The 25086-nt window shown below is 45.1% G+C and overlaps 1 protein-coding gene across 4 annotated transcripts in view; it reads left to right on the top strand.

The window, feature by feature from the left end:
* Window positions 1-25086, top strand: part of LOC119437613 (choline transporter-like protein 4) — a 629795-nt gene that overhangs the window by 393359 nt on the left and 211350 nt on the right. For all 4 annotated transcript variants that reach the window (XM_037704613.2, XM_037704614.2, XM_049660742.1 and 1 more), the window contains 3 exons: window positions 1156-1239; window positions 22723-22835; window positions 23161-23310. In XM_037704613.2, the coding sequence (XP_037560541.1) occupies window positions 1156-1239; window positions 22723-22835; window positions 23161-23310 (347 nt within the window). The remainder of the gene's footprint in view (window positions 1-1155; window positions 1240-22722; window positions 22836-23160; window positions 23311-25086) is intronic.

The raw sequence follows: 25086 nt of genomic DNA, 5'->3' as shown, positions 1-25086 counted from the left end.
CACCTTCACTCTGTTGCAGAGATTATCAGTGTATTTCTTTTTTTTTTTAATTTCACTCGTCAATTGGCAACCACAGTAGGCTATTTTGGTGTGGCATTGCTTGGTGTCAACATAGCCATCTGAACGATGGCTGTATTCCAATAAAAATGCGTAAATTAGACACAAATGGGACTACTCTGTTGTACCAAGAACAAACACCACAACCAATGGCTATCACACAAAATGGAAAGCTGGTCTAGTTGGTGACTGATCATTAAGAAAAAAATGCATGGGGAGACGTGCTCAAAATAAAGGCGACGAAAAACATGTCACAACCTCTACACTCGAAAAAAACTGCCGAATAGATGTAGCCGCATGGTCAAACATTACTTTTGTGTACATGTGTTTGCACTGACATTTAAAAAAGAAATATTTATCATGCCACTCAAAACTGATGCACTGATGTTGGGCCATGCTTTCTGTAAAAATATGTAGGAAAGGCTTTCTATGTGGTGCATGTGTAAGCACTTAACCAAAGAAGTGTACTCGCATAAGGTCCTGCAGGGCATGTTTTTTTGTGTAGGCCATCACTTATCCGACATCATTGGATAACTTTTCCAGCACTTTTAAGAAACCAGGGAACAGAACAGGAGGAAGACTGGTTTTCAAGTGACCTTACTTTAATAAGTGTGTGTGGTGACAAATGATTACTCTGGAGAGGCTGAAAGTATGCTGTTGATGGGAACAGGAGCAAGCATTGATGGAGTCTCGTCGGTCACTCTAAAAGATGCCAGTAGGCACGTCTGCTTTGGCCTGTTCTTGAGGAGTGGGAAATGTGAAGGTCATGTGAGCACTGCCTGTGGCTACACATGCAGGTTGAGTCATGCCACGCAACTTATTTCAAAGCGAAACAAGTGCAAACCCAGTGTTCCTCTTTTTACATCCAATAATGCCATCTGCACCACAATCCTTCAGCGCCCATGCACCAAACTGTCCTGCCTGTCGCCAGCTGTGCAGTAAGGGTCAGCCACTGCCATCCTTATTTTTTGGGGGTTTCTGTGGGACACATTGGTGCCGATGAACTCTTGCTTGGGCTCACTGCCTGCCTTTGGTATGCCAAATGTTTTCTTTTGTGCACTGTAATGAGCAAGCCATAAAAAAAATGTGGGGTTTCAGGATCCTTGCAGGCTTGTCGAGTGCAAAGGACGTTGGCGAACTTGCCTTCCAAGACTTCAAGACTGCATGGCCTCACATGCTCATGTGAGTACAGCAAAGATGGCCAGTTGGCGAGCTTGGCCCATCTGATAAGCATTCTCATTAATCTGAAAGTTTCAATCACTGCTTAGCATGAACAAGGACAAGAAGTGAACAAAAGAATGTTTTACTGCTTTCTCTTAATTATCCTTGTTTGTGTTATTAAATATATGGATTTTCACTGACTTCCCATATTCATATTGGAAAGATTTTAACTGTGCTAGAAACGGGGACAAAGGAGCAAAGGAGGACGAAAAAGACAACACGTGCGCAGACTCACAACTAACTTTTAATTGGTGAAAGATGACATATATACAGTGAGGATAACAAAACAACATGATCTGATTGGCAAGACATGGTCACATGTACGGTTCAATCATAATCTCGCGCCTAGATATTGCACTTCACAATCTGCAAGCGCCACCGACGGATCACTGATGCATCCACGTGTTTTCTTAATTGCATAAACCTCGAAGATCTCCCGCGTGATGCGGTCCTTATGGCAATATAAAATCTTAGTTCTTTTCAGCAGCGGTCGGCACGCCTTGTTTGTCTCCTTTTCACAGTCCCTGCAGTGCTTCGCCACGTGAGAATAGCCATCAGACAAGCAGTTTGTGGAATGCTCCTTTAAACGAATATTAATGCAGTGGCTCGTTTGTCCAATATACACACACCCACAAGTGAAAGGGAATTCATATACTACAGCGCGAACGCAGGGGACGTACTCTGGCGTTTTGTGGTCAATATGGCAAACAAAAGGGCTATTGCTAGGTGACCTGTCAATTTTATTCATTGCACATGCACACACACGTGCCATTTTCTGAGGGACGGAGAACACAATGTTCACACTGTAACGTTGCGCAACGTTCTTGAGATTGTGTGACACCTTATGCTGGTAAGGGATCACAGCATAACTTCTACGCTCCTGGTCGTTATCTTGAGGTGAAGCAGTAACACCACACTTAATCTTCTTGATTACATTTTCACAGACTTCTGCTATAACATAGCTCGGATACCCTGCAGTAGTCAATCTTGTTACTTGGTGTTCAACGCTATCTGTTACCACGTAGGCGCAAGATTTTCGTAGAGCAGAATTAATGCTGGACAAAACAATGCCATTTTTTACGGTTTTGGAATGTGCCGAAGAAAAGCTTAGAGGCATTTTTAAGGACCGAGGTCGAAAAAACCAGCAAGTATGGGACACATCGAATGTCTAAAAACTGTAGTTCATTGTCATAGGGTAGTTCAACGGTGAAATTGAGGCCCAGCCCTGATTTAGTTAACGCTTTTTGAGTCTCAAGAACGCGGTACTCCAGTACACCATTGACAAAAACCACGTAATCGTCGACATAACCAAAAGCTTGAACAGCAATCCTTCCAAGGTCGTCATGTACGGCCCGATCCACTTTTGACAAGAAGGTGCCGCTAAGCACAGGTGCAACTCTAGAACCAATGCAGACTCCCGACCTTTGAATGTATCGCTGCCCCGCCATGATACCTAAGTGGACGACAAGTACATAGATAACACTTCTAAAAAAGGATTTCACAGCAATGCCACATTGCAAAATAAACTTCTGCTTGTCATTATTCTCTGTAATACTCTTTTACAGCAACCATTAATTCTGGTTGGTGAATAGCATGAAACAAATCTTTGACATCAACGCTGAATGCTTTGAATCCTCCTGGGTAGCTATCCTGCAAGAATTGCAGGATAGCGGAATTGGGCACCAGGAATGGATCATCAAGCATGAGCTTCGAGAGGTATTCCTGAAGGAACCCAGCAACTACATATTGCCATGTTCCCCGTTCCAACACAATGGAGCGAAAAGGCAGGTCAGGTTTATGTGTTTTAACTGAGAAAAAAAGTTGGAGTGCCGAATTTGTGGCATTCTTGGCATGAGCACGCAACCTGCAGAGGTTCAAGTCTTCTAGTAGCGCTAAGGCCATGGATTCCTTTAAAGGAGCATTCCACGAACTGCTTGTCTGATGGCTATCTTCACGTGGCGAAGCACTGCAGGGACTGTGAAAAGGAGACAAACAAGGCGTGCCGGCCGCTGCTGAAAAAAACTAAGATTTTATATCACCATAAGAACCGCATCACGCAGGATATCTTCGAGGCTTATGCAATTAAGAAAACACGTGGATGCATCAGTGATCCTTCTGTGGCACTTGCAGATTGTGAAGTGCAATATCTAGGTGCGAGATTGTGATTGAAGCGTACATGTGACCATGTCTTGCCAATCAGATCATGTTGTTTTGTTATCCTCACTGTATATATGTCATCTTTCACCCATTAAAAGTTAGTTGTGAGTCTGCGCACGTGTTGTCTTTTTCGTCCTCTTTTGCTCCTTTGTCCCTGTTTCTAGCGCAGTTAAAATCTTTCCAATATGAACCTCAACCAACTATAGCCCAACTTGGTGCACTTTCCATATTCACAATGCCTCGAGCATTTTGAGTCCATTTCATGAAACAGCAGGCGAACCACCTGCATTTAGTAATGACTTGGGCAGGGGTAGAATACTGCTACCAGTAGGTGTTTTTAGCAGAAATTGTGTTAATACTGTGCAGAAATGTTCGTTTTAAAAAAACACGACGAGTTGCAGACAGCACTTGTCATTAATACCAAAAGCTTGGAGAGCGTGCAGTGCACATTTCTGCATGTGAAAACATTTAGGGCATTTCACGAAGTATTCAACTTAATAGGACTGAGAACCTATTTTTATGGTACTCCCTTTTCTTTTTAAAGTAAAATGAAAAGCCTACCAGTCATGGTATCCAATCGCGAAGTGGTAACGTGGAAAACGCATTTGTAGTGTTTAGGACTGTTCGGTACTTTTGCTAGTGTGCAGTGATGCGGAAGAAAGACGGAGTCATTTGGGAACATTTATAGAAATCAAAAGAACCTTCAAAATATATATAAAGAACGTTAATCAGCTTCATAACTGCAGTAAGCTAGTACATCCACACACAGCACACGAGGATAAACGGGCTGAAACAGTTGCGAGGCTCATAGTTCTGTCGTCGCGGCACTGTAGATTCAGCTGTGCTCGAGTCGGCTGCAACAACGACACGTTCAGGCCCCGTCCAGCACAGTTCTCTGGGACGCATGCTCGGGAGCAGCAGTGAGGAGACACCTTGTCCAGCACGGCCTTGGTGCCCGGCTTGTACGCTAATCGCAACCCACGTGAGGAACTCGTCTAGCACAGCCGCCTCTGTGCTAGACTGAAATGCTGCTCAACACAGCTCAGGTGTGGCAGCTGGAGCCCTGGTACCTCGGACACCCTCATCCGTGCCCGGCTCCGCGGTCCTCCGCACCTTGCCACGTGCGTCTCGACTGGCAGGACCTCATTTGCCCCGGGAACTTGGAACTGCTGAGCACTGGTGCACCTGTTCACTTCCTTCACGGAGCTTAGTTGTCCGCTCCTATCTTCTTGCAGCACTTATGAAATTTTACCGCCCACTTTAGAAAGTTGTTTCACTTAAAAGAACTTTTCAAAGCACGTGCATGGACAAAGTTCGCAGTCCGTAAAGCGAACAGTGTTCACATGTAAAAGTTTTTCAACACGCACATAATTACTTCACCAAGTGTTCGCAAATGCAGTAAATGCAGTAGGCGCACTTCACGCTGTAAGTCTACACTTGGCTCATATAGTCAGCGCCTATATTTTCACTACCCTTTATTATTCCACCATGAAGTCGTACTCCATTAGCATCAGACGTGTGCTTGGCCGAGTTAATGTAAGCGAGCGGCTGGTGGTCGCTCTGAAGTACAAATTGTTTGCCGCAGACGTGGCATTTCTAGATAGCGCACAAGAGAGCAAGGGCCTCTCGATCCACAGACCTCTCGCTCCACGGTCCAAGGTGTCGGTGGCTTTGATGTCATGTTTGGTCTCATGCTGTTTAAGTGAGAGGAACAGTAGTTCTGGTTGTTTCGTCTTCATTGTGACAGCCGTGCATCCGTCGAAAGTATTTTCTGCTCATAATTTTTAAGGATGTGGAACAGACTGGTGTGGGTCCCAAGATCAACAACGTACTAGTTGATTTCACTACGTTTCTATAATGAGGGCAGCATTGCGGGCAAGTTGGTAGTCCATTACTAAGGTGTTATTGCGCAACAAAAGGACAAGGACGGCAGAGAAATACACACACCAAGCGCAACACCAAGACACACACCAAGCATTTGCGCTTGGTGTGTGTATTTCTCTGCCGTCCTTGTCCTTTTGTTGCGCAATAACACCTTAGTTTCTATAATACAGTGAATGGGCCTTTCCATGTTTTGTTTTCCGACAAACGCTTTCCAGCGTTTTGTCGGAAGGTAGCAGTAATTATGCATTGTCTCCGGCGCAGAGCTGACGTGGTTTTTCTTTGCCGTCATAATATTTCTTGTGTCAGCTTGGCTTTCTGCAGCTCCTCGTGAGCAAATCTGCACGTCTCCTGTAAACGCTTGCTAAGCTCCATAAAATAACCATATGTGGTCTTTGTTTCTGCTTCGGGAGGTTCTCATGACCATAATTCCTTTGGTATGGCCATTGGTCCTATAATGTCCCGACCGTACAGTAAGTCAAAAGGAGAAAAGCAGACTCGACTGAGGTACTTCTCTATAAGCAAATAATAAAGGTGCCAAGTATCTGTCCCAATTCTTTGCACTTTCCTGGCACATGCGCTGTATCATTTGCTTTAAGGTTCCATTGAAGCACTCAACAAAGCCATTCACCATAGGGTGGTATGGTGTTGTTGGCAAATGTTGGAAGGACAGTAGACTGCTCAGTTCTTGCATTAAACTTGAAGTGAATGATTGACCTCGGTCGCTCACTATTTCCCATGGTATTCCCACCCGCGAGAATGTTTCCACCAATCCTTCTGCTATTCTCTCCGTTTCAGTGCTTGGTAATGCAACGACGTCAGGATAGTGCGTTGCGCAGTCCACCATCGTTAGGATAAAGCGATTTCCTTTTGCCAACGTCAGTGAGAGTGGCCCGATTATATCAATCGCCACACATTGGTGGCCTGCCAAAACTCCCCCGTGCACCATCTTAAGGACGAACTGGCGGAGGCTTTGGGGAAAAACCAGTTGGTCAACTTCCTGCCTCGTCGGTGATCTGTAGTGTCAGTAAAGTATGCCCTTGATCAAAACATATTCTACGGTTGCTGATCGCTTCGTCGTTGCCTTCCCGATCGATGAAAAACAGCCCTCGAAGGTATGTTCTGCTCGCTGCAACTCTTCCAGAACTTGTGGATTCACATCTAGTTTGCTCGATGCAGCAGCAGATAACTTCATTTCCTTGGTTCTTGTTATCGGTGCACTCAAGGTCGCTTTATCTTGGGACACGCTTTGGTGTCGAACAGGCTCCTCTTGATACAGCCTTGCAAAATCAGACCGGTCATGTGACGTGTTAGAACCACTGGGTAGAGCACCCCATCGTTGTTCGCAAGAACATCATAGAGTGGCTTTTCCATCCAAAGTGCCAGTGTCGTTCCTCGGAAGAAAGGGTAGTCTACGTAGACCTTTGCCTTTGGAAGCTGCTTAGATGAACTGCCCAGAAGGTAAACAGTACGCATGATACCGGTCAAATTCTTTTCCGGTACCAGCAAATGCCTGACGACCACAGCATTGCATCCGGAATCTCTCAGCACTGTCACAGGATGTCCATCGAGATATCCGGTAGCCGTCGGCATCTCTTGCGTGACCAAAACAGAAAGTGTATGACGCATAAGAGATAAGAGTGTATCGGAACAGTTCTTGCTACGTTGTGATGATATCATCTGTTTTTGCCGATGGGCTAGTTTTCTCTTCTGGTTTAGAGGTAGAAGTCGGATTTTCTTCATTTCGGGCGGCAGGCATCCGGTCGCAGTTAGCTGTAGCACTTGACGCCTCCTTGTTCCTGCTCTTTGTGTTCGGGCACTCGTCAGCTTTATGGCCATGTTTCCTGCTTTTCCAGCAAGACGAAGGCTTGGGTCCTTTCGACCGCGTCCAACAATCTGCAGCATGGTGCCCTTGCTTGCCACATAGAAATCACTGAGCTTTATCCTTTCACGGCCTCTGTTTCGCAGTTCTGCAACACTGCTTTGCTGGTCCCTCTTTTCCTCTAGCGAGGTTCGTCAGACCTTGCGCCTCCAGATACTAATCAGCTGCTTCGGCTAGCTTGTCGAGGCCACGGCATCCTCGCTCTTGCAGGAAGGTGGTGAGCATCTCATCACAACGTAGCAAGAACTGTTCCGATACACTCTTATCTCTTATGCGTCATACACTTTCTGTTTTCACCATCTACTGCCAATGATCAAAGTACTCGAGCAGTCGAACAGCAAACTGCTGCCCTGTCCTGGAATTCCCTGGCTTAGCTTCGTGGAACTTTTGTTGGTATCCTTCTTTTGTATACCTTTGCAGTAAAGTTTGCTTCAGCTTTTGATAGTCTGTGGCATCCTCCGCCGCCGCGCGTTCGACCGTGCTCAAGGCTTCGCCTGACAGGCTTAATTATAGTGCCCACCTGTCGCTTGGCCATCCCTGGCTGGTGGCTACCCGCTCTAAGCGCTCTATGTATGTGTCGAGTTCGCAGTGGCCCTAGTTGTAGGGAGGGATAAGCTTCTGGGGACTTCTGAATGCTTCAACGCTGGCTTCCCCTTGTTCTCTACCGTTTTTGACTGTCCCAATAGAGATGGGTCGCTCAGGAGCGAGCCGGATCTTGTGAGCGGCTCTTTTTAAAGAGCGAGTGAGCGGTCGTTCAGTAAAAATGAGCGGCGGTTCTTTTGGAGAAAGGGAGCCGGTTCTCTCGCATTCAGAGAGCCGTGCCGGTGCGTTCCGTCAGAGCCGGGCCTTCTGCTGGGTGCGAGAAACCGCGGTACGAGAAAGCAACTGCCCTCCCGCCCTTCCTCGCAAGAGCCGCCTTCACCCCCTCGCCTTCGCCTGAAGAACGAAAGAACCGCCGCTCACTGAACCACCGCTCCCTCGCTCTTGAAAAGAGCGGATCAAAAGATCCGGCTCGCTCCTGAGCGCTCAGGAGCCAGCCACTCTTTTCGCCACGGCTCCCTTGCTCTTCAAAAGATCCGGCTCGCTCCTGAGAGCCGCTCTTTTCGCCTCGGCCCTCGGCTCCCTCGCTCTTCAAAAGACCCGGCTCGCTCCTGAGCGCTCAGGAGCGGGCCGCTCTTTTGAAGACCGAGGGAGCCGTGGTTCAGTAAGTGATCGGCGGTTATTTAGGAGTGAGGAAGCTGATTCTCTCTCCTTGAATGAGCCGTGCCAAACCGTTCCGTCAGAGCTGGGTCTTCTGCTGGGTTTCGATGTTTTTCGATTTCTGAACGACGAATGGTGGCCGGTGGGGGCCGACTCGCGCTACTGGTACTCGCTCGCAGTGTGTGGTGTGCGCAGCAATCCCCTTGGTTTTTTGTGCATCTTATAGTGTGGCACCCGATGCCACCGAGGGGAGAAGTAAAGAAGTCTTAATTGGCAAAGGATGGTACCGTTCGTTGCCTGCTGCTGTTCGAACGATGTCGCACGACTCCCACCGATCGCACATCGTGCGCTGGTCGAATAACAATTCGAAGATGGCCTTCCGTGTCTTTAAAGGGCCCCAAAACCACCTCAGATATTTTTTTAACATTTCAAGTAAACGCGCATAGAGTTCAGAATGCCGTCACGATCAACGATGCCAAAGGCTGCAGCGCTACGCGCTGCGGGAGTGCCAACAACAAAAAAAAAAAACAATGGCGTTCTCCTCCCCTCGCCTTTCCGGTATCCCCAGCGGTCGTCACGATGTCAGCAGGGGGAATCTGGTGATGTCAACTGCGGAAACGATGTCCATTGGTTGAACAAGAACCAACGACTTCCAGTTAGTCTGCTAGCAGGTACGCGTGCTTTCTGCTCTTCCTCGTCGTGTTGCTCATTTGTGCGCCCTTGCGAATCGGTAATTACAGCCCGCAACACAAGTGCCAAATCGCTCGCGTTCCAACACAGTCGTGCTTAGCGGTCTGATTAGCTGCGCGAACAGAGTGCGGCAGTGTTGGCCTTTCCAGACGTGCGCGCAACACAGGGTCTATAGCGGTACGCTTCGCATAACACGGGCTGGCACCGCAGCAACAGCGGGTAGCCGAGAAGTACTGAGTCACGTTACCGGCACGGTAACTCATCGCACGCCGTTTGCCATTCGTGGGCCGCCGTTCAACAGCGGTTCTTGCTCGCGAACGGCGAGATTTCCTTGCCGTACGTAGAGTGGATGAGACCGGGAATCATTTGTGCGGCAGATTCACCGCCGCTGATCGCTCGACGGCGCCGATATTGTCGCTAGGCCTTTTCTGGTTCCCTTCAAAGCTAAAACGGACGGCGCTTTGAAATGAAATGCCGACGCTCACAAGCCGCAATATTTTCTTATTGTTGTTATCGCTCTTCGCAATACTTGTACACAAAGAAGAATAATATGCTGATATTAGCGGCACCGTCGGCTGCGATGCGAGCACAGCCGAGCCCGTCGTCTCCCAGCTGCAGCTGATGTTTTCGTTGCCGGTGGCGGAGGCGCGCAGGTTCGCGGTCGTCGATTGGGCCATTGATGGTGCAGCGGGTGGGGCGCCGGCCGAACTGCTGTCTCATTTGGACACCTCTCGCGGGACAGACGTTCTACGGCACTGGCGGACGGTTCGCCGTCGGTATATGTGCTGCTAGCGTGGACGAGACCGGAAGTATGTAGTGTTTTGAGAAGCGCGTTGGCGATGACGTATGTCACGTGACCTTTCGAGAAGCACTCGGCGAAGAGGGGAGACCAGCCGATGAGGAGAGTAGCGAAGGAAATAGCGAAACGAGCGAGGGCCGTTTTTCGGTCTTCAAATACGTGTAACTCCGCTATTACGGCACCATTTCGAAAAATTCTCGCGGCTACGCGTTCGTTGTAGACTCGTGCACAACTGCAACACCACAACTAAATTTCGACCTCTGGGTGGTTTAGGGGCCCTTTAACGACAAGAGGTGAACGTACAGTTTACGTCCTGGTCTTCATTTGTGCTAATTAATGTAGTCACAAAAATGTCGCCCATGACATCCACTTCAGTGCATTTTCTGAGCGTGTATCATTAGCACGTCAATAAAACGAAACCAATGATCTGTTGTGTTGTAATAGAACTTCATTTCTTTTTTTCTTTTTGTCCTGGTGTATGATGGCATGATCGCCAGTATCGCGCGTGCACTCAACAGAAAAAAAAAGAAAACGAAAGGTACGTGCGGCAGTTGGCGGATCTTTCGTATGATTTTTGTATTGTACTTCAAGAACCGATTTCTACATTCATTTTGCATGACGTTACAGCTTACTCATATTATAGTGAACGTACGTATGTGAATAAATGAATAAAGTTGAAACATAATGTACGATCATTTTGTGTTCTTAGTTTGACAAAATTGATTTTAAAGTACCACAAAAACGGACAAGCTTCTATAATGACGATGAAGTTACATACTTTTTTTTCTGAAAAAAGTACGTCGCATTCTGCCTGTCACAGTATCATAAGCATTTTATCCTCAATATCAGAAAAGAAAGCTTTATTACAACTAAAAATTCACGCTTTCAATATATGTAAAAATATTATCTAAACATAGCGAAAATACCAATAACACGGTTATTAAATTATGCATATATCCTTTTTTCAAAGCCACATAACTATAGAATATACATAACACAGGTTACACGTTTAAGTGAACCGGTGAGCCGTTTAAATGAACCAGTTCATTTCAGTGAGCGGAGCCGTTCCGAGCCGCTCACTGAAGTGAGCCGTTTTGCCCATCTCTAGTCCCAAACGCATGCTCTACAAGACAACACCTAGTGTCCAGTGGAGTTCGCTCCACTGTCAAACGAGCGATCTCATGTTCATGGATCAGTCTCGCTGCTTCCCTGTCCTCAGCTCGTTTATCGCTCTGTCGTAAAATTTTCTATCACAATTTTTCGATCTGCAGTAAGGATGTAGTCGTTCACTGGAAGCATGCTGAAAACAGTGATAGGTGAATGCGATAGCGATTATATGCCGGCATTGATGGGAGGCAGACAAGTGCGGCCGTAGCTGTGAGAAAGTACTATTTTGTTTATCGAGCCGATGTTCCTGCGATTCGCGTTTTCCGAAGTGTTTAATTGTTTCTACAATAATAGCTACGTGCTTTTGTGGTTTCCTGTCTAAAAGCGTTGATCATTAACAAATCAAGGATGCTTTTTGGCTTATCCAAGTTAAGTTCTCGAAAGTGAAACAATGATGCTTTTTACACGTTGTATGCAGTTCAGCGTGTTGCCATAGCCGCGCGCGCACTTTTTATTTCCCAAGCCAGTTGTCTCCAAAAGACATTAGCGAGTTGGAACAAAGGATTCTAGCTCACTTGCGTGCTCCGAATTCTGTGCCCATACAACAGCACTCATGTGCACCGCCATGCATTGAGGGACACAAGTACCGCTCTTTAGTGTGCATGTGTTGGCTTCGTAATATGGATAGAATAAATCTATATTATATGAGCTGTAATTTTAAGCAATAAGTATGCGGTACTTAATAACAGCTCATTTACGTGCAGTAATCGCTTATACGACATCTGAAATACCAGGCTTCACCGCCAATTTGCGGCATGTACTGATAGGTAACGGGATCAAATCCTGGCCGCGGCGGCCACATGTCATTGGGGGCAAAATGCAAAAACGCCCGTGTCCCGTGCATTGGTGGCACGTTAAAGATCCCCTGGTGGTTAGAATTAATCCATAGTCCCCCACTACGGCGTGCCTCATAACCAAAGCGTGGTTTTGGCACATAAAATCCCAGAATTTAATTCACTTACTGATTTTTGGGACTTTCGTTGCTAATTTAAAGTTTGAATTCCTACTTAAAACACGGAAAGCATGGTCGATTCTGCCACTATAAATCGGGGTCTTTTCATTTCCATCTACGTTTCAAATCACATTCAGGCCTGCTGTCAGTCCCTTTAATGTCCCAAAAGTATGCAAATAATGTTGCATAAAAAAAAGAAAAATTTATCATCCTGAGTGCAATTGAAAAAATAGAAACAGCACTAGCATGGCTACTAAAGGATGAAAATGCAAAGTCTTGATAGCTTTTAACAGTTTATATTAAAGGCCAATTGCAGCAATATTTTGGACCACATAAAGGCATAGATTCGAATATGGACCAGCCTCTGTGTAATGTTTTACGTTTGACATATGAGTAGGTGTGTCACAAAAAGTGTGCGAAAATAGATGTTTTTGATACCAAAACTGAAATAAACGCCCATATTACCACTTGCTGGAAATGACACCGAACCCAGAATGTTGAGAAGCAGTGCAGTTCCTTGGCATGCTCTTGAGATTCGGCATTGCCTGTGGCAAACTGAAAATCTAGAAGATGACATGCTTGCATCACATTCGCTTACCCCGAGGTGCATGCGCCGTCTACGTAGGTGGTACTTAAAAAAAGGCTGTTAACAGCCCTGTTTCAAGATGGCTTGAATGGTACTCATTTATAGTGTGCGAATACCAAATAGTGGATTTCAAATCCACTTTGGCAGCGGCGGCGGCAGAAAGCGCACGCATCAAAACGCTCTTTTTCTACTCGTTACAGTTTTCAAGACTTCGTCTGTATTGCGGGATCCGTCGAAGAAATTGCCCGTGAACCCACCACTAATTCATGCTGCGTCCTTTCTGCTGACACGCTTATCTTGCTACCCATGAAATTGCATCGAGTTGACGTCCGCTGCTAGCGTCACCAAGCTGCGATTCCTCCAGCCAGCACCGCCGTGGTCATCAACGCCCCCCTTGCTCACTTTGGCAGCGGCGGCGGCAGAAAGCGCACGCATCAAAACGCTCTTTTTCTACTCGTTACAGTTTTCAAGACTTCGTCTGTATTGCGGGATCCGTCGAAGAAATTGCCCGTGAACCCACCACTAATTCATGCTGCGTCCTTTCTGCTGACACGCTTATCTTGCTACCCATGAAATTGCATCGAGTTGACGTCCGCTGCTAGCGTCACCAAGCTGCGATTCCTCCAGCCAGCACCGCCGTGGTCATCAACGCCCCCCTTGCTCACTTTGGCAGCGGCGGCGGCAGAAAGCGCACGCATCAAAACGCTCTTTTTCTACTCGTTACAGGTTGGTCTTTTTAACTTGTCCTAGTCCTCTCAGGCGTACTTTAATCTGCTGCTGCTCCCTGCCAAAGTGCTGCATGCTTGACTGTTGTGGTGGTGTCCGTTTTTGAACTTGAAAAATGTCGGTATCTGATAAGACATGTCCCAAGTGCATGAAAACTGTGTCTGACAGCAGCCTTGTCATGAAATGCTCGGTATGCGATAAATCGTATCACCTGGGCAAATGTTCCGGTGTTACGGAAGCGGCGGCTAAGAATAAGACAGAAGCATTCTTTGCCACATGGAACTGTCCTCAGTGTTACTCATCCCGTTTGAGAGGCTCAGGCAACGACCGAACTGACAGTGACATTTTTGCAGTGCTAATTGCTATCCAAGCTAAACTAGAGAAGATGGAATGCCTCCCAGAGAAAGTAGACAACATTGAGAAGTCGATTAGTATGATGTCGGACAAGTATGATGAGGTGTTGAATGTCATGTCGCGACATGACGCAGAACTGAAAGAGCTGCGGAAACGCGTTGAGGCTGTTGAATCCCGCAGTGACACTGAGGAAGTTGAAGTCCTGAAAAGGACTGTTAATGACTTGGAGTATAGAAGCCGCAGGCAAAATATAGTTATTCATGGCATCACAGAATCTCAAAATGAGGATTTGCTTTGCAAAGTCAATGAAGTTGCCCAGTCTGTTGGCCTACCGGACCTACTTCCAAGTGATGTTTCCGCTATGCACAGACTTCCTTGTATGCCAAACAAAACCCCAGGTATCATAGTACGCTTTGTTCGCCAGGATATGCGAGACAATTGGCTGCAAAAAAATAAGGACCTAAGAAAACTGAAATCTAAAGTAGCAGTAACAGAAAACCTGACTCTGTTAAACCGGCAGCTACTGCAAACTGCCAAAAAATGGGCGGAGCGTTCTGGGTATCAGTATGTGTGGTGTCGAAATGGCAAGGTTCTAGTGAGAAAAAAAACTGGAGAAACAGCACATCTGATTCAAAGCAATGAGGACTTGAGAACACTAGCCGAGTAAAGTGCTCCCTTTAGAAATGGCTGGTAACAGTATGACTGGGATAAACTTCACGCCTGACGACATGAACAAGCTATTGGCTGGTGGTTCTGACTGCTTATCTTTGCTGAATATAAATGCCCAGTCAATCCGTGGAAAACTTGATGTTTTTCACGTGTTTCTACAAAAATTCACATTTGACTTCACGGGAATTATGTTAACTGAAACGTGGATTTCTAATGATTCTGAGTGTTTTAGTTTGCCTGGTTATAGTTCATTTTTTCTCAATCGTGTAAATAGACGTGGAGGTGGTGTGTGTTTGTTTGTTCGCAACAGTTTGCACTGCGAATATGTTGATCGATTCAGTATTCTTACTGCTGATTATGAGGGGTTGTGTTTGTCAAATAACAAATTCCTATTCATAGTGGTGTATCGTCCGCCGCAAGGTTGTGTCCAATCATTTTTTCATTATCTAGAGGAAATTTTTCAGTTTGCGAATGTTAATAATTACCATGTACTACTCGGTGGTGATTTTAATATCGATATTAAGGAGACGTCAAATAGAACTAATGAATTATTTGTTCTTCTTGAATCGTATCTACTGACTAATGTAGTGAATGTTCCCACCCGTGTCACACCTACATCAGAAACAGTTCTTGATCTTCTGATCACCAATATGGCAACTGAAGTTTTGTCCACCGGTGTTTTAAACTATGCATTAAGTGACCACCTTCCTGTGTTTTTAGTGTGTAAAGTTCCTGCTTTAAACACATACTGCAAAAAAACACCCTTTATGACGACACAGCTTATCAACTCTGAATCACTTGGGTCATTCAGGGCTGCCATCATAGATAAAAACTGGGAGCCAGTACTCGAGCAAACAGAAGTAGGTGAGGCGTTTAACACATTTCTGGATATATTCATTTCTGTATATCGAGATAAGATTCCCTACAAATGTGTCAACCCTCCGAAAAAAGCTAGGAAGCCCTGGATGACACCAGCCATCCTTCATATGATCTCTTATAAAAATAAACTATTTCAGAAGTTTTTACAAAGTCGTGATCCAGGTGACTTTGCAGCCTTCAAAGCGTACCGCAATAAGGTGACTTCTGCCTTGAGAAAGGTTAAGGATGATTACCATATCTCTATGTTCAATGCCACAACCGATCAAAGTCAAGTCTGGGCTAAGCTTAATCGCCTACTTCATAGAACTTCGAATAAAACACCTGAAGCTCTCGAAATCGACGGAACTCAGTATAGCGGTGCTCATTTAGCCGACAAATTTAATGATTATTTTACTACATTAGTTAACAGTTCACATGATCCTAGTGCGCTACATTATATTAACAATCACGTGTGCAACTCCATCGTATTATTGCCTACAAGCAATGAAGAAGTACTATCAGTATTTAATAATATGAAAAAAAGCAGGAGCGAAGATGCATTTGGCTTAAAATTGTTACCGGTTCTTCATGTACTTGATGTCATATCCCCAATTCTAACTCATATATTTAATTTGTCACTTAGCTCCGGAACTTTTCCATCAGCGATGAAAAAAGCGAAAGTTATTGTTATTTATAAAAGTGGTCCTAAAAACGTGCTCAGCAATTACAGGCCAGTGTCGATCCTTCCGATCTTTTCCAAAGGGCTGGAGAAGATAATTTTTATTCGCCTTAACAGTTTTTTAAAAAGAAACCATGTTATATCATCTAAGCAGTTCGGCTTTAGCGAAAACTTATCAACAGAAATAGCCCTACTTAAACAGAAGGAATTAATATTAAATAATATTGAACGCAAAGTACTTACCCTTGGTGTATTCGTAGACTTCTCGAAAGCCTTTGACCGGATTCATCACATTACTCTGATTAAGAAGCTCTCATTGTATGGTGTCCGCGACGTAACGCTTAATCTACTTTCCAGCTACTTGACTGATCGCACTCAGTCAGTTCACCTAGGAAATTTTCGCTCCCAGTGGAAATCAATTAGCCACGGGGTCCCACAAGGAAGCATACTGGGGCCCTTACTGTTTAATATCTACATAAATGATTTGGTGGAAATAGATAATGAGGCTGATTACATCATTTTCGCTGATGACACAAGCATATTTCTTTCAGGAACGGATGCAGGTTATTTAATTCGTAAGGGCAATGATGTACTTGCAAAACTTCACGCGTGGTCCAGAAGAAATGCATTAGCAATTAACACAGTAAAATCTAAAGCCGTTATATTCAGACCAAAAAATATGCACTTCATGACTGACCTCAGCTTAACCCTTGGTGAAAACGCTATAGCAATAGTGAGTACCGTGAAAACACTAGGTGTTTACTTTAATGAATTCATGTTGTGGAACAATCATGTTGATTTGATAACCACCAAGCTAGCTCGAGTTGTAGGACTATTAAGAAAATTTCAACAGACATTACCAATCAAAGTAAAGATGATAATATATCATGCTCTTTTCACATCGCATATTAACTACTGTCATTTAGTGTGGGGAACCACTACCATTACTTGTAAAAACAAACTTCTAATATTGCAGAAAGCTGCGATGAGAGCTATACTGAATGTACCTTTTACATCACATGTAAGTTCCCTATTTTCAAAATACCGTATCATGGAAGTAGAAAAAATATATGAATTCCGTATTCTTAAGTCCTATAAAATGCAGGTAAAACAAAACAATATGTTGCTTAGAGACATCGCTAACTTACATGAAAATCCCACAAATTACCCAACACGATGTCATGAACACTGGCACGTTCCACACCCGCGCACAAATTATGGATTCCAAACACTCAGTTATGCATTACCATATACTTTAAATAAGTTTAAAATTACGCAGGAAAATATAACCACTTCTTATTCTTTTAAAAGCATACGAGAACTTTTTTTTTCTGATACAATATAATGTTGTTAGAGAAATTGCACTAGTATCAAATGTCTCGTATGGTTGTATTTCTACTTTTGTTGCCGCACTGTACTGCTTTATTCAGTTTCTTTTTCTTTTTTTGACGACATTGTAATTATTTGCTGTTAACAATGTACTCTGTGTTTTCTGCCCTGCACTGCCAAACACAATAGGGATATGGGAGCTTTGTCAAGCTGCTTTTTAGCGGCTTTTACTCCCATACACCTCAAACATGTCATATGTAAACATGTTGGAAATAAATTCAATTCAATTCAAAAAAAAAAAAAATCGAATATCAGAAAGTTTTTCAAAAAATTTAATGCGAACAAATTTCGGGCAAGAAAACACGGTGCTTCGCATGCCTCCTAGCATTGCATAACAAGAATGTAGCAAGCTATCAGTAAATTTGGTACAAAGGAATCAAGATCAACAGTAAATTAGTATGCCAGCACTATTTATGATGCCAGACCTGTTGCAAAATACTTGAGCACGTCTTGGCAAAGTGCTTATCCAAACACCTTGAGGACACCAATAAGCTAGATCCCAGTCAACATGGTTTCAGACAGAAGTTATCTACTGTAACCCAACTTGTTGAAACAAATGCACGACTTTTCTAAAGCTATGAACAACAGAGTTCAAGTGGATGCAATTTGCTTAGACATGTCTAAAGCATTTGACCGTGTTCCACGTGAAGAGCTTGTTAATAAGCTGTTTGACCTTGGTGTAAACATAAATACTGTGTGGTGGATAAAAGCATACCTCACCAATAGAACTCTGTTTGTGGAGGTAAATGGCGCAAAATCTGATGTCCTGGGGGTACCCTCAGGTGTCCCTCAGCGGTCTGTGCTAGGTCCCATATTATTTTTATGCTACATCAATGACATTGCAGTTTCTATCCCACCTCATGTTACAGTCCGGCTATTCGTTGAGGATTGCTTAATTTACTTGGTTATCTCAAAGCAAGAAGACCAGTTCACACTAAATTCTGCATTGAACACTATTGATCAATGGTGCACAGCATACAAAATGAAAATTAATTATGCAAAAACTTCATGTATTACAATTACAAACAAAACCAAAAATGCTTTATCGTTTGATTATGAAATGAACGGGCAGTTTTTAACATGAGTCAACCATTTCAAATATTTAGGCATCACTATATTCAAATCTAAACTGGCATACACACATCAATAACATATGCTCGAAAGCCGAATCGAAGTTGTGGTTCATCCGAAGTTTTTTTTTTTTCTTAAAATTTTTGTGCGCAAACAAACAGGGGCGAAAAAAAGAACACAAGGACGAGCACTTTCTAACAACTGGTTTTATTTTCGAAGAACCACCTGCTTAAATGCTCACAGATCTGCGCGATCCAGTCAATAGACACAAGGACGAAGCGCTCGTCCTTGTGTTCTCCTTTTCTTCGTCCCTGTTTGTTTGCGCACAAAAATTTTAAGAAAATGAATCTGTTCCAACTAGGCCAACTCGCAGTTATGCTTCATCCGAAGAAAACTGAAGCTTGCTTCCACAAAAGCAAAACTAACTGCCTATCTCGCACTGGTATGTCCAACATTGAAATATGCGAGCGTCGTATGGGATCCGCTTCAGACAAACCACGTTGATAAGATTGAAAAAATTCAGAGAAGGGCAGCTAGGTTCATTCTATCTAGATATAAATTTACAGATTCAGTGACTGACATGCTCTGTGAGCTAAACTTACCTTCACTTTCGAACCGACGAAAGGTCGCCAGGCTCAACTTTCTTTATCTGTTATGCAATAATCACTTCAACCTAAACACAAGCCCCTACTTGAAGCAGCGTTCCTCACGAGCTGTGGGAACTTCTCACAAAGATCAAATTACACCCATGACGGCCCGAATTAACTCCTTTAAGTACTCTTTCTTCCCAAGAACAATAGCTAAATGGGATGCCTTGCCTCGGGACCTTTTCCAATCAGATGATCTTCTTAATTTTGAACACTGTTTGTCCCGTTACTTATCGAATAGAAATTTTTGTCATATTCTTGTCTGTCTTGTCATGTCTATCGCGGGGGCTCCAAGAGTATGTATATATATTTTTTTTTTGGGGGGGGGGGGGGGGGGGGCTGAAACCCAGCCTACTGTTGTGAGTGTTGGCCGGTAAATTTGTTGTATTTGCGGCCTGTATCGACAAAGCTGCGAGATGATTGTGTTATGATGGTTGTTGGTTTCTAGTTGATTGAACTACGTTTGTATAAAAGTTTGCACTTGTGGCTGTGTACACTTGTTAAGTTGTATTATCTGCATTCACCCTGCAACAGCCTTACGGCTGACACTATTAATAAATAAATAAAAATAAATTACAGCTAATGCAAAATATTAAGGTCTGGAAAGTGTTTTTTATCGATTCTGAACTAACTCAAGTGCTTTTTTTTCTTCTCTGAAACTGAAGAATTAGTGAGGTTCATTTGTACTGAATACCAATGAGCTTCTCAGTTTAAAGGGACACTAAAGGCAAATATTAAGTCAGCATGGGGTGTTAAAATATCATTCCGTAAGCCTCACAGCGCCTGTTTCGTGCCAAGTAAGAGAAAATTGCGTCTGAAGGGTCCGCATAGCTTTAGCACAATTATAATCGCACGCCCCCGAGCAGGGGAGTGGTGACGTGGAATACGGCATCACCGCCCAGTACTGCCGTCGGTGAGTAATGCGGTACCCGACAGATGGTGTTAAATTTTTTTTGCCTAATACGCAATCGCACGGCCTTGGAGGAAACCGAGGCAAGGCAGAGCGTTGGATTCGCCGCTGCAGGTGCTTTCGGTCGTGGACCATTCGGGCATCCCGCAACGTCACATGGAGGTGCTATTCTCTGCTACTTGCAGTTTGGGTGAGAGTCGCAAGCCAGCAAAGCTAGCCCAGCACTACGCAATAACGAAACTACTGAAAGCGAAAGCGCAGGCTGCAGAGTCGACCGCCCGCGTTATTGTCAAGGGAAACGTCAAGGTATTTTACTTCTAAACATTGAATAGAACTGATCAAGTAGTATTTTCTTCCGTCTTTTAGTGCAGTGCAATGATCTTTTTTATTTCGAGTGGTTGAGTACTGGTGACAGAATTATAATGAGAAGTGCCCACGTCATCGGGCTAGTACTTGAATGTCCGGAGTGAGTTTGTTGGCTTTCCAAGTGTGCGAGGCTGCTGCGGATAAATACATCCGAGTTGATTCGGAACCGTAGCTTTGGTCGTGAACGCCAGGTGAAACAGTGCCGATTAGGCCTAATGTCCTAGGCAGCGTTCACTGCAAATTCGCAGCTGGCCGATGTGGTAACGAGCCACAAGCCACCGTGGAATGCTTGCTGCTAATATGCTAGCACGGGTCGCTCATCAGCTGTGTTCGGTCCCGAGATCACGTGTGCAGGTTAGATCGACGGCTGTTAAGGTGGCATGAAGTTCGTTGCCGCATATTCAACTCGATCCGCGTGCAGATTGGCGGCTAATCAGCTTGATCTTTGCACATGATTTTGCATTTTATGAAATATGTGCTGCTATTGTTGCCGTTCCTTCTGTCCACAACGCGTTATCCTTTCGGTCAGTCCCATCGAGCTGGACGAACCTTGTACCAACAGAGGCGGCCCCGGCCGATGCGGCTCCATTGTGCGAATTGCAATGTTCGGGTGCTGTTGAAGGTAAATGTACCTGGTAGTGAAACTTCCATAAAAGCCCATACATTCTAAGCATGGCGGTTCATAGAGTTACTGTATATGGCTCCTGCAGGGAGCCAGAGTTGGGCTTTTGTATTCCACGTGCCGCTCCGTTGCCACCGAAGACACGACAGACACGGACGAGCGCTCGTCCGCGTCTGTTGTGTCTTTGTGTGTGTACTTATTTGCGCTATATCTGAAAGTAACTATGTTAGACCAACTATCCCAACAGGCGGTCTTCTGAAACAAGCTCGAATGAGACCAAACCAAGCAAACCAAACAAGCGTGAGCGAGAGCTGACACGAGCAGCTGACACGAGTATGAAACGAGCAGTTTGGCTGAGACCAGATGCGAGTACTCGAGTGGTTGAGCGGGTCTGCATGACGCCAGTTTCCCATGAGGATGTTACTGAAGGGGCCGTTCTCATTCGTCTCCACTGTTTGCGGCTCGTGTCTTTCATCTCCCGCTCCGCGTTTGCTCTTTCATCTTTTGCTAGTAGCCCCTGCGCGAACGAGTAGTGGCTTAACTGCACAAAAGTGGATTGCAAGATAGCAGACCTATGTGCAACTCTGGCTGCCTGCGGGAGCCATATACAATAACTGTAGTGGTTCATGGGTCTTGGCACCATCTGTGTGACGAGGGAACAGTTCCGGTGGAAGAGAAAATAGGGTCACATCATATTGGTTTAAAAAAGAACTGACATTTTTGTTCATCAGCACGAAATTTGTTTTGGTGGCCTGCCATTAGAGCTGTATATTCAAATGCCGCGCACTTTGACTTGATGGGCGTTTCAAGCTTTCAGCGCCGAAAGCGATGTAGCAAAAAGGCAGCTGTAAGGATGTTGAAATCTTGTGCCTGCATGTAACATACTTTCATTACAGGCGGACGAAAGCTTTGGGTGTAGAGTAGTGCTTGCATTGTCAGACGCCAAGCCCGTCGGCAAGCACAACTGCACGAAAACAACTAAAGTAAACAATTATCGAGCGTTCGTTATTCACTACTTTTGACTGAAGACATTAAGAAACAATGAAGCCACCGCGCCACCAGAATTCGTTGACAAGCAAGACATCGTTGACAACCAAGACAACACAACATGTGAGGGGGTTGTATGGTAACAGGTGAACTTAACGAGCGCGCCTTTCTGCACACTTCAAGAGCTGCATTGCATTGCAAGTGATAGAGGTGTCAACGCCCTTATAGTGGGCACTGAAAAGGAGGTATTTATTGTTGATGAAAGTGTAAAATAGAGTTGCCTTTTCTTTCCTCGCCACGCGTATATGAAATTAAGAATCTTATTTTCGTTGAATGAATCAAACTGTCTCTCTTAAATTATAAACAAAAACAAAAAATAGACAATAAATATGCTTTTTCTTTCTCAATGTTTGTTCGCTTCTCACATAGCCACGCTTCAATCACTTCTCCCATAACCACCATTGCTGATATCAGTGACAATTGGTTCTGAACCTCTTCTCGTCTGAAGCTTCACGATCTATTTGGATCACCCTTGCGCTGTGTTCCCGCATTGGGCCAACGTCGGGGAGTGCTCGCAGTTACAAAGCCCGCTACCGCATCAGCCCGTCCACGGTACGCTCGGCACTCCTTTTGTGCCAAAAACGAAACGCTCGCCTGGGTGGCATCGAGCACGAGGAAGTCGGCACGCAACATGTGTCACTGCACGGGTCTCCATATCGAACATTAGAAAAATCGAATATTCGAGATTTGGTTATATTCAAGATTTGCACTTCCCTAGTTTATGCTTTGGCCCCGTTCATCTTGTGGCTCCTCAAAGGAGCACCACCTGCAGTGAACAATGTGTATGCGCAGTGGGCTTCTGTGTGCCATGCTGGTGGCCTTCCTCTGGATAGCCCTCATGCGCTGGCTGGCAGCTGTCATGGTTTGGCTCAGCATCCTCTGCCTCGTGCTGCTCTTCTCCTTTGGTGAGCAGCCGGTTGTCAACATTTTTTGATCAACCTAGTTGGGTTAATTCTGTCACATTAGATGGGGCTGTGTGTAAAAATGCAGGCAAAGACAAGGACTGGAACAGATGTACATTCCAGAAAGCCAAGCAGGTGTTATACGAGTGCTGTACTGTAGCCTCAATTACAAATTTGTGAGGCCAATGAAATTTGCTCCCTCATCAGGAAGCTACATCGCAGCCATGCCAAAGATGAGAGCAATGACTGAGGCAGTTGGCAAAATAGTAATTGGCTTGACCCATGTGAGATGTGCACTTCTCCAATTATTGTTGTCTCTGTCTGCCAGGCTCCTACTACAGCTTCAGCAAGTATGTCGAGCTGCGCAACAGCTCGGACAGTGGCAGCGAGAACCTCATCAAGCAGTTCGACGTGTCCGTCTCATTTACACAAAATCTGCGGGCCTACACTGCCAACAAGAACACCTGGCTGGTTCTGGGTGAGTGCTTGATTGCATGTCTTCAGCAGAGATGGTTGGCTCGATTTTCTATTTCTACTTATTTATGAAATCTATGAAAAAGTGTATGGCATTAAGATTTTTCTTTTTTTATGGCACAAAATTCTACTGCACCATGCATTCTGTATTAACGCAGCAAGCTGGGCGAGTTGGTAATTGAACATGTTCTTAGGGGTGGGCAGCGGACGGAGGACAAAGGAAGCAGACGATACCAAGTGGTGACTGACAGCTGGTTTATTTTTTTCTAACAAGTGAATATATATACACAGAATGTGATCATGTGACGCGTACAAGAGGTGAAAGGGCCTATCTTGCCATTCAAAAACTTGGTTTCTTTATCATGCAGAGAGATAGACGTCTGGCTGATGCATGCTCCTGAGTTAACATGCATGAAATAGTTGGAAGTTGAAGTTTATTTCTTTCTTTGTTACAGAAAGAGGAACAATAGCTAAAGGCCATGTGGCCTGACAGAGGCTGATGCTTCTAAGCGCGTTCGTCATACATGATATTTAGAACAAAAACGAGTGAGTACAATGTCGAAAATACAAATAAACAAGATGATTTATACAATTACTACATGAATATACATTCTATGCTTCAAAATCTATTGGTATGTTGTCACCTTTACTTGGGAGTGTGGAGAGTTGCGTGCATGCGCTACTCTCGATGGAGGAGAGACACGACTGGCGGCACAGAAACGAGGATTTAATATGTACAGAGACGGTGAACACACGCGACACACAACACTAAAGCCGAAAGTCAAAACTAAAGGCACGCGAAACTAAAATTGATTCAACAAAATTCTTCACTGGAACTCAAACCACAAACTCAGAATAACTACAAACTACTTAAACAGGACTATCTCAGTTTCGGAGCCTCGCTCCGCCTTAAAGTCTCTCGGTCAGTCTTAGCTCGCCAAAGTCTGGCCACCTTGCCTTCGGCCTAACTGCGTCGCAAACAAGAACATGGGCTCTTACGAACCGCTGACTTGAAGTTCCTTACGTCGGGTCTAAGTCGTATTCCTTCGGGTGTCGATGCTACCGTAGATGCCGACGACTCGCGTTCTCTTTTGTCGGTGGTGAGCTCGTTGGTACTTCGTTGGTGATGAGCTCGTCAGCTCGTCAGCGATGGCGTTTGCCGTAGCTTAGGCCCACCTGCCTAGGCCTAGCGTCGGGATGCGTCGCAACTTCTTCAGGAGTGCCGACGTGGCGTCCCGAGGAGAATCAAACGTGCCGGTCTGCCGCAGAAGGGGGATCCTCTCTGGGGTGCCTGGTCCTGCCGTGAGAAGCTGCAGCCCGTCCAGGAGCCTCGCCCGAACTTGCCGAGGTCGACGGCCACACCTTGGACGGCCAGCGTCGCGGACTCAGCCAGACCCCCAAGTCTCCCGTCGCCAGAGCAGAGCTGGCGATGCGACCTTCCTGACCCGGTGCCACGTTGAAACTCCACGGACAGCGCCGTTCATCTCTCGACTACGCCTCGGTTCGTGCGCCTCGCGCGCTCGCGCCGTTCCGAACACCAGGCATCGCGTGCTCCTCTTCTTTTTCGCGCCACCGGCGGCCTCTTACATGTGACATATGTACTTTCACATTACAGCTTCTAGAATGTAGCGGTTGATTTGGTTTCCATTTTTATACAGTATTTCAGTTTTATTAAAGGTTTGCATTGGCAAATCCTACAATGGGTAGCCAGATTTGAGTCGGTTGAATTTCTGATTGCTGCTTGGTGCTCTCTGAGGCGAATGTTGAGGCCCACAGTACT

The sequence above is a fragment of the Dermacentor silvarum genome, chromosome 1 (assembly GCF_013339745.2).
Source record: "Dermacentor silvarum isolate Dsil-2018 chromosome 1, BIME_Dsil_1.4, whole genome shotgun sequence".
Classification (NCBI taxonomy): domain Eukaryota; kingdom Metazoa; phylum Arthropoda; class Arachnida; order Ixodida; family Ixodidae; genus Dermacentor; species Dermacentor silvarum.
This window is presented reverse-complemented; position numbering and strand designations above follow the sequence as displayed.